The sequence below is a fragment of the Equus przewalskii genome, chromosome 24 (assembly GCF_037783145.1).
Source record: "Equus przewalskii isolate Varuska chromosome 24, EquPr2, whole genome shotgun sequence".
NCBI classification, from domain to species: Eukaryota; Metazoa; Chordata; class Mammalia; order Perissodactyla; family Equidae; genus Equus; species Equus przewalskii.
The window spans coordinates 6,825,972-6,836,376 of record NC_091854.1 but is presented as its reverse complement, the minus strand read 5'-3'; the positions used below and the strand labels follow the sequence as shown (position 1 = coordinate 6,836,376).

The following is a 10,405-nucleotide window of genomic DNA, read 5'->3' as shown; positions in this document are numbered from 1 at the left end:
ATGATAGACGCAAGTGTAGAATCATTTGTAGGTGAAAAGAAGAGAGAGTTTCCAAGTTATGGCTTCTGTTTTCTTATTCAAGCATAAGAAAAACATCTGAGAGATATAAGAACAGCTAGATCAGAGCCTCAGTAAATTCCACACTTAAAGCCAAGTGAAGAAAATGAATAGGCAAAGGATGAGGGAGAAAACTTGGAGCATGTGGTGTCATAAAAACCCTAAATAAACGTCCATCCATCTTGCGGATGAAGAGATGGGACTAAAAGCCATACAACAACATCGAGTTAAAGCCCTTAGAAAGAGAAAGAAAAAAGAGCAAAGGATATAGAGAAAGTAGGAAAAGATTCCTGTGAGCTCCATGTAATTAAGACAATATAGTTTGCATAATTTAAGGGTGTTATTTTAAATTTTCAATTTATTAACAGTAAAAGAGTATTCACATTGTCAAAAACCACCCAAATGTTATAATTTTGTATGGGAATCATCATTAAATCAGCTAAGCCTAACTAATTGTTAGAAATACTCAATGGAAGAAATACATTAGAGATTCACAGCTGGGCAAATGCTGTTAATGGCAGCAAGCATATTTGTCAAGATGCCTCTCTGAATTCTTAGAAATTCCTCTGACAAATAGGTTAATGTAAGTCACTAGACTATAGAAAAATGTTGATTGTAATAATCTTATAATTGTATAATTATATGTGATTTATGCTTCTCTGAGTTTTTCAAGTTGATTACTTATGATAGATTCTACAAAAATTAATGAATTATAAGAATTAATGAACGTAAAAGAAAAGAAGTACACTTGGTTATTTCTCAGGATGCATGTATTTAATTCAAATTTTACAATTTTGATTCAGCATGAATTGCAATAAATGGATCTTCAGCAGTGTTACTAATAGAAAAGTAAGCTTTGCCATCACTGGAAACATTGATTTTAATTCCTGTACAATTGCCATTAATTTTATCTCCAGAAATAACATCACAATATGTGCCGCCAGGAAGACCAGTTTGCAAAGTTGAAGACAATGCCCTGCAAAATAAAATTCAAGATTAACTTGAATTCAACACAACTAAAAGCACGAATACAGACTATCTCTAAAACAAACAGCTTCACTTTGTGCTGTAGAACTCTAAGCAATCAAGGTCTCAGTGAGAAGAAAATTCAAACACAAAGACCTCCCCAGTGGGTGTAAAAAGTATTCTCAGGACCAGAAGAAATCCTACAGAAGACTTAGCAATTCCCTAGGCTTTTGTGAATTTTACCAAAAACTTAAGGCAGAGGAATATCACTGAAGATATGAGTGAACTGCCACCCTTAGAAAAAAGTATATCCTATGGTAAACACAAGTATTTTAAATGTGTCCTCATTCAAATGTACGAAAATACTGACTGCTTTCATGAATGGAAATTGGATTATTTCTTGGAAAATCTCTTTCTTCCAAGAGGCATTTGGGCTGGAGATAAAAATAATCTAGCATTTCTGTGAAGAAGTATATGGTTTTAAATATAAAGCTGTCTCATAAATTTACGTTGGTTCTCCCATCCACAAAAGACAGAAATTGAAGGACTAACCATGGATACTTTTGGCAAGAAAGAGATATATTTGATTTATTTTTTGTCAGTAAAATATGATTTAGGCTAGAAGGCACTAAGCAGGAGTGAAGTTGGCCTTGGACTGAGACATTTCAACTGCTTGCAAAGTCTTCTAAGCTATGGTTCTGCATCTGAGGGAGTCTGTACACGAGAGGCAGAGGATATAAGGATTACAAATGAGAAGCAGGCAGAGAAGTCTCAGAACCAACACCCAACAATCTCCTGAGGTGAATCATTGACCGTAAGATACATATTCTTTATACATATGCTTAAAAAATGCTGTTTGTCACAGAGAGACTGGGAAATGCAGAAAGAAGACCAAAGAACCAGATACAGGAGTAGTTGAGAAAAAGAGCTAGAAGGAAGATATTTCAGCTCTGAGGCAGTATTTTTCCATTACTAAAAAAATAACAACAGGTATGTAAGACATGTTCTTCTAGTGATTCCACAACATTTATACTAAGTACGCTGTGTATTTCGTGTGAGGTGTGCATGTGAGCATATACATGAGTCATATCCGTACGCACGTGGTATGCAAGTGTGCACAAAAACATAACTCTACTTAGAACAGAAAGTCCTTTAAAGAGGAGATCAAAAGAAGAAGAGCCATCATCATTTTTCTTCTCGGCCTTTTCTGATCTCTCTGTTTTCTTAATCTACTGAGTGGAGAATTTTTCAGATATGAAAAAAGTAAATGAGCGGGAAAAGAATAAACCAAGAACAAGTTAGTATAAAATGTAATTTCTACTATTACATCTACTTACCAGTCATCATTGTTAAAGACAATGAATCCTCTGTTTCCTCTTCCAAAAGCTACTTGGTTGCTACCATTATCCCACCAGTTTCTAAAAGGTTGGCCATTAACTACATTACGGAACGCAACCATGTTCCTAAAAACAACATATCGTATCATACAAAATGCTGATGAATAATTCAATGGTTTACAATAAAATGTTAAGGAAGTTTATCATGAGAGGATATCTCTACATAGGTATTCCTACCTTATTTGACGCCATCGGTGTTCACAGACCCAGTCATTGCCACAAGTAGTGTCCGGATTAATAGTAACTTCTTTAATCACGCCATTATTATTTGGTGGCCCAATCCAATCATTAACATCCTTAATCAGCACAAAAAGAATTCTAACTTAAAAAGCTCAGTTTTATAACATTACATGTGTTTGCTTCTTCCTTCTCCTGTACACCAAACCCAGTCTGCCCTGCTATTTGTGTCTGCAGCTTCTTTATTTAGAATGCCACTCCCGCAGTATTCTTACAGCCGTCTACCAAGGCCTCAGCATCTTCTCCCAAGTCTCATTCTCTAGTGCCCTATTTCAAACAGGGGGAAGATATTTTTACTCTCTCAGTTTCTATCCAGAGATTGCAGTGGGTTCTTAATTATCACTGTAGGCAGGACAATGTCATTGAAATGGCAAGGGCTTCAGCATCAGAAACAGCAAGATTAAAACATGGGCTCTATTACCACTTGCTAAGAAAACTTAGACGATATGCGTAATTAATCTGTGCCTCATTTTCCTCTTCTGTAAAAGGGCCATATTGCTTAAGTGCTATAAAAATTAAATAATATTTGTGAAAATGCCTTGAATATGATAATTGCTAAATAAATGTTAGTTCCTTTCATTCTTCCTTTTGGATAACTATACTAATCAACACATCATAATATTCTTTACTAAATTGACCAAATTTTTAATATGGTGTCTTTCTGATTTGTACTTTTAAAGGTAGTCATAGAAAAAGCAGATTATATCTAGAAAGGTTCTAAGTGTCTCTTAAAATCATGTCATGGGATGTCTAGTGGATAAAGCTAAGAGTTTTTAGCATGCAGAAGTCTTGGGAAAGTGGAAAAGTTCTGAGGAAAAGGGAAATGGTCATGGTCCATGACTCATGACATCAGACATAAGACCAACTCATGGAAATTAGAAGTTGGCTTCCTATAAAGGGACATTTTCTAAATATCAAAGTTGCCTAACAATAGAATGAGTTGCTGTATAAAGTAGTGGATTTCTCAATTTGAAAGGACTCAAGAAGAAACTAATTAAATACCTGTCTGGCTTGTAGTAAAGAGGGTTTTCTACTTTAGTTGTGCAATTGCTGTATGATGCTGCGTCTGAAATCTTCAGTTTAAATAAAAACTTTCCAAAAATCTTCATAATCTTATTACTCATTTCCTTTCTAAAAGAATTGCTACTCAGGTTAATGTATTTACCATATCACAAATATTTTTCTCACCCTTATCTTTCCCAGAATAATCTACAAATTTCTCTTCTTTAATACATATAATTTCCTTCCTCTTATAAGATACTTCCCCTATTTAACCTCAATTCAAGTGAATAATTTCTGTGCATTTCATAGAACTTTTTTAAAAAGGCATTTAATGAATATTTATATTGCTCATACTTTGGGTAGGTACTGTCTGAAGTCCTTTGCAAGTGTTAACTTATAAGCCTCATATCAACCCTATGAAGTAGGTACTTAGGAGAAGTACATATTTTACTCAATGTATTCTTATTTTTAAGTGTTTTCTTTTCACGTGAGGCGATATATTTGTCATATTTCTGAAGCAGTTTGCATACTCTTTGACAACGGACCCTGACTGTGAATTTTAATTTTTTAATATCCACTTCATTGCTAAAAGGGTCCTGCATCAGGTTTTCTCTTAATAAATATTTGATAAATAGTAAATGTAATAGCATCATGTGAAATTAAAACCAAATTTCCTTCCTTTTCTTCCTTGAGAAAAAGATATTTCGAACAACACCAAAACTTACTTTTCCATTCTGAAAATTTCTTGCCCAACGGTAGCTTGACATTATTCTTGTAAATCCATAAGGATGAGCCAGCATAAATCCAACTGCCATTTTGTACAGTCTGAAAGTTACAAAATGACAGCACCATAGAAGAAATGATATTTTTAGTATCATTAAAAGGTAGGTAAAAAAAATTGGGGAACTTAGTTTCTTACCTAGAGTCCCAGAATGTAAGAATAGATGCTCCTCCAGCTCCATGTCCTCGCTGATTGTCATGGTTATCCACAAAGACAAGTGCTCTGTCTGAAGGCATGAAACCCCAGCCTTCTCCCCAGTTCCTATTTAAAAAAAATTATATATGTATATATATATATATATATATATCTTTTAAAATAGCTTTAAAGTAACCTAAATGTGTATTTCTTTTAGTATACCATCCTCAAAGGAAATTCTCTCTCTAATTAAATGGTTATTCTACGGGGTTTTTTAGAGAAACTATGTAGGTATATTATCTACAAATACATCTCATGTATGTATATGTGTATGAATTACTTGTATTACTTTCATGCTACAGGTATAAGATTTTTGTTGTAAAAAGTCCTTTTAGAAGTTTCAGTATATTATAATTTAGATGAATTTCAGAGGTAGCAACATGCATATCATCTTATCCAGAATGGCAAACTGGGCTAAAATAAGGCCTCAATATTTTATTCTTATACTATAAACATTTTAATGTTTGAAACTAATTAATTGATATGATATATGTAATTTCCACAGTATGGCCACATTGTAGGCAGTTCATAAATGATAGAGTCATTTTAATAACAATCTGACCGTCACAGATTATATGCAAACATTAGTCAAATCTAGTAAAGTCATATAATAGGTAGATTAAAATCTCTAAGTTATGTTTTGGGTTTCTAGACATACTTCCTTGTCATTGACATTCTAAATAATAAAGATGATCTATGGAGTTTGGACCTCTATACCAGTTATTATTGGCAACAGAATCTTTGAGAGTTTTTCTAATTAAAAAGGTTCTAAGAAGATAACTCATACTGCGGTAATATGACTAATAAATCTGTGAAATAATTCAAAAGATAAATCATATTTCATTTACTTTAAGTATGCCATCTTCTCTCCATTCCACCTGCGCAGAACTGTGCCTAGTTTAGCACCATACTTGAATTCTGTCACACGGCCATTCCCAAAGTACTCGCTGCCTTTAATTGGCTCAGTACCCAGATCAATTACCTATAGAAATACAGAAGAATATGTAATTTTAAATAGGAGCTTTAAAGAATTTTAACCATCACATTAATATTATATGGAAAATGGCTTTAAACTATATTATTTGAAATGCTTCAAATGGTTTTCCTTAAACAAGATTTTTTTAAAAAATTTTTTGCTGAAGTATATGCAGCACTTAATATCTGGCAGACAACATTTCTACATGCTTGGTAAATATTAACTCATTTAATTCTCCAAAGAAAACAAAGACCTAACCATTATCATTATCTCTTTTCTTCACAAGAAAAAATGGTTGCACAGAAAGGTTAATCAATTTGCCTAAACGAACACAGTGAATAGTGCTATAACCAAGATTTAAACTCAGATAGACTGGCTTGAGACAACAACTGTATTATTATCTGTGTTTTATAATGGTCTCTGGGGAGATGGCAAATTACATAGAGATGTCTGCAGCATAAATAAATTCTTTGCTCTTCCATAAAACCTCTTGGAACAAAGAGTTTGCTGTGTTGTCTCTGAATAAAAGGAGGTTAAAGAACACTGTTTGATAGAAATGGTTCAGCCATTAACCAACAGAAATTTTATTTTCAACTAAATCTGCCGTTTATTTTCTAATGATTTAAATAATATTATTTTATATGCACATATATATATTGACGTACCTCCTGGTAAATGAAAGGTTTACTTCCTTGAGGGAACCACTTTGTGTTTAGATTATGCAGTTTATCCAAAAATGCCTTTATGTCTCCAGGCCACATGTGCTTAGCAGCATCCAATCTGAACCCTGCTACACCAATGTCGATGAGGCGATTCAGATAGGCAGCAATCGTGGAACGCACATAATCTTTCTCCAGCGCAAGATCAAGAAGACCAACCACGCGACAATCTCTGACCTGTAGAGGCAAAAATTTTGTGATTGATACATAAAACATCATCTTTACTCGAGATTTCATGTGATTATTCATTCATTTATTCAGTAACAGATCTTTGCATTGGGACTATAGGGATGCTGACATTCTGATATGGACATACCTTTGAAATATTTTCTAGTACTAGAAAAATGGAGAATGTAGGAAATAAAGTAGGTGAGTTTTTTAATTGATTGGGGAAAATGTTTTAAATATTGATTTGGGTTTCTTATTTTTAAACAGTCAGACTTGGACTCCTGTTTTCCTAAGGACTCTAAGCTAATATTTAAAATGGAAATCAATATGGTACATATATACAATGGAATACTACTCAGCTGCAAAACAGAACAAAATCATTCCATTTGCAATAACATGGATGGACCTTGAGAGAATTACGTTAAGTGAAATAAGCCAGCGAGAGAAAGATAATCTGTGTATGACTCCACCCATATGAGGAATTTAAAACTATGGACCAAGAACAGTTTAGTGGATACCAGGGGAAAGGTGGGGTGGGGGGTGGGCACAAAGGGTGAAGTGGTGCACCTACAACATGACTGACAAACATTAATGTACAATTGAAATTTCACAAGATTGTAACCTATCAATAACTCAATAAAAAAATGGAAATCAATAAACTACATGTGGATAATTAAAGGCATAGATGGCTCTTTATTCAGATCACTGTTTTTTTTTAATTACCTGGTAGATATCATTATAGTTCTCAACCTCTCCACTTCCAGTGTTACATTTACCATCATTAAAATCCCAACCAGAGTATGGGACTGCTGGGAAGTCCCTACTTCCAGCGTTGTAGTAACTTCCGCAAGTACTGCTCGTTCCTGCACCGCCACCACTTCCGCACATATGATTAACTACAGCATCCACATAAATACGAACCTGAAAGGCAAAGTTTCTATTTCAGTTTGACTTATGGAGAGGTAGAAATCTGTAATATTATTGATGAAAGTTTACAGCATATAAATAACACTCAAAAATATTTCCTTGCCATTTTATAACTTAACTTCCTAGAAGACAAAAAGTCAAGTGTGAAAGGAAATCAATGTGAACTGAAGACCTACATGCATTCTAGCCACTTGCATTGAGAGAACCAAAAACTACCATAACTATGAAAAATGCGAAGAGCACTTGGGCAGTAGGTTAGAATGAGTTGAGACAGGAGAGGTTGTTGGTTTTTGAAATTTCCATGGGCCATCCTAAAAAAGAAGTAATCAGCCTCTACTATCTACTTGGCATCTGTAGAGAGGAAGGTAGACATTGTTTCTCATTATGCTCCTCATCAGAGAGAATATAACTATTTACCATCAAAAAACCTATGGGGAAAGAGGCCTGCCTGGTGGCACAGTGGTTAAGTTCACAGGTTCCACTTTGGTGGCCTGGGGTTTGCCAGCCCGCATTCCGGGTATGGACCTATGCACTTGTCAAGCCATGCTGTGGCAGGCATTCCACATATAAAGTAGAGGAAGATGGGCACAGATGTTAGCTCAGCGCCAGTCTTCCTCAGCAAAAAGAGGAGGATTGGCAGCAGATGTTAGCTCATTGCTAATCTTCCTCAGAAAAAAAAAAAAACCTATGGGTAAAAAGACCCAGGAATAATTATGGGTGGAGATACAAGTCACATAAAAGTGACAGCAAATACTGTAACTGGAATTTCCAATTCCTAACTAGAAAAGAGTTCCCTAGAAATGTGTATAATTACAAAGGTTAAAAGTTGATATTTTGCTTTAGAAATAAGTTCGGATTAAAATTTGACTTAACATTGTCTTTAGTAGATAAATGACACACATACAAAGATTTACCAAAATTGAAAATAAGGCAATAATTAAATTTTAATTATAGCTAAAGTACGAAGTAAAATAAAAATTAAGAAATATGGAAAATATTCTGCTGAAAAAGAGCAAGAGACAGGAGAGAGAGAGGATTTTCCCATATAATATTTTGAAAGGCAATTTTCATTCACTTACACCGACGTTGTTACATCTGGTCACCATGTCTCGGAATTCACTTTCACTTCCAGACCTTGTACATAACTTGTAGCTAATTGGTTGGTATCTTTCCCACCAAGGTCTTGGAGGATTATTAACTACGATATTTTCATTGGGTGGAGAGACCTATAAATAGAACAGTCTTAGTAAGTATCAAACTGTGGCTTACTTTATATCATTGGATACTCTAGAAACTAAGCAATAATCTAAAATTATGTCTGAAGCTTTGTATAGCAGCTACATTACTTTACAACCGCTTGAAAATATTAATAGCACATTGAAAATGTCCTACTGAAGAAAGATTCTATCAGAAACATAACATAAAGTTGCCAACAGTACTAAATGGTTTCTTCCTTAGAAAACTGTTTTACTCAGAGTACTTATTCCTGAAGTAAAATGTTGCCCCGGTTTCACAGATACAGATCATTATACAACTTACTATAAGCACAGCACAAACTGCAGTGCATCCTATGAACAATACCCACCTGAACCCCTCCAAATCCTTTGGGAGCTAAGTATCGCTCACATTCAAGAGCAATATCAGCCCAGCGCCACTCAAACAGATGCACAATCGATGTCCGTCCACTTTGGGTATGTGGGTCATACTGAGCCCAGCAGAACCCAATGGCTGAAAGTAACAGAAGGAACTTCATTGTGCTTTGAAGTTGTCAGGGTTCTTTGCAGCAACTATTTATATTCCTGTAAGAAGCATATTTTACTAAGTAAATATTTACATGAATAGGTACTTAGAGCACAAGCCATTTATTTATTTATAATCTGAAAAAAATTATCAATAATAATGTTAACAGGTGAAGAACATCCGTAAAATCTCCCAGGAAAACAATCTAAATGACCTCTTAGAACTTAATGTTTTCCTTATCGAGGGAATATTAACCTTTTTAAACATCTGGCATTATAGATATACATAAAGAGAGCTTAAACATGTATTATTTAATTAGGATTAGATCTTACTTCTGAGTCCCTCACTAATCAAAGGAAAGTAACAATCAGACACAACTGAATTCATAGTCAAAATATGCCTTAACTATCTATTTGCAAACATTTGTAATGTTTCAAATTCAAAAAGAGACAGGATATTTAATTCAGTTCTGTTTTTCACTCCCAATCCAAATTTTTAGTTATTTAAATTTCTGCATTAAGATTTAAGAAACTATTTGGAAGTTCAATGTACATGAATTGAGGAAACAGACTGTTTTTCCTCTCCACCAAATCTTATGCTTAATTCAATGGCTATAGCAGTAGGGTGGGGTTTTCTTTTCCTCTTTATAGCAAATATCTCTTGTACCTGATAAAACACTAAATTAACAAATTCGCAACCCTTTCCTTCTTAATGTGAGTGAAATCCTACAAAAAATAGTACAGGTCAGAAAAACTTAATCCATTAATCCAACAAGTATTAACTGAGTGTCTGCTTTTTGCTAAGCATGTGGATGATGTTCAGGATACGATGAACAAGACAAGACAGACAAGTTTCTTGGTCTCAGGGAGCTTACATTCTAGTGGAAGGGAAAGAAAATATATGAGTAAATAGTAGTAATCATAACAAAAAACAAATTAAGATAGCAATAAGAACTAGTATGAAATAACAGGGTAATAAAATAGAAAATGACTTTACCACCAGGGTATTTTAGACTGGATAGTAAGGGAAAGCATCTCCGAGTGATTTTCAGCTGGGATTTGAAGGATTAGAAGGAGCCATTCATTTGAGCATCAGAGAAAGACAATCTACACAGAGGAAAAGACAACAGTAAAAAGCCAAGGAAGGAAAAAGCTTAAAATACTCATCAACATTAAAAAAAATTGTCTGTCAGTGCAGCTAATCAAAGTGTGATACAGTGGAGGGTAAAACGAGATGAGGT

General features: G+C 34.3%; 1 protein-coding gene across 1 annotated transcript; it reads right to left on the bottom strand.

The window, feature by feature from the left end:
• Positions 1-809: 809 nt before the first annotated feature.
• Positions 810-9,204, bottom strand: LOC103542880 (pancreatic alpha-amylase). The gene is made up of 10 exons (XM_008509807.2): positions 9,011-9,204; positions 8,505-8,651; positions 7,222-7,419; positions 6,277-6,507; positions 5,484-5,617; positions 4,579-4,701; positions 4,385-4,484; positions 2,598-2,716; positions 2,361-2,486; positions 810-1,033 (listed from the first exon to the last, which is right to left on the bottom strand). The coding sequence occupies exons 1-10, from the start codon at positions 9,176-9,178 to the stop codon at positions 844-846; spliced, it is 1,536 nt and encodes a 511-aa protein (XP_008508029.2). The 5' UTR covers positions 9,179-9,204; the 3' UTR covers positions 810-843.
• Between the last annotated feature and the right edge of the window lie 1,201 nt (positions 9,205-10,405).

Bases quoted from the DNA above. Each gene is read 5' to 3' on its own strand.
- LOC103542880 (XM_008509807.2), bottom strand. From the start codon at position 9,178: ATGAAGTTCCTTCTGTTACTTTCAGCCATTGGGTTCTGCTGGGCTCAG. The intron at 4,485-4,578 runs GTAAGAAACTAA...TGTAACTTTCAG, and splicing joins CTTACATTCTGGGACTCTAG to ACTGTACAAAATGGCAGTTG. The intron at 2,487-2,597 runs GTAGGAATACCT...TGTTGTTTTTAG, and splicing joins CACCGATGGCGTCAAATAAG to GAACATGGTTGCGTTCCGTA.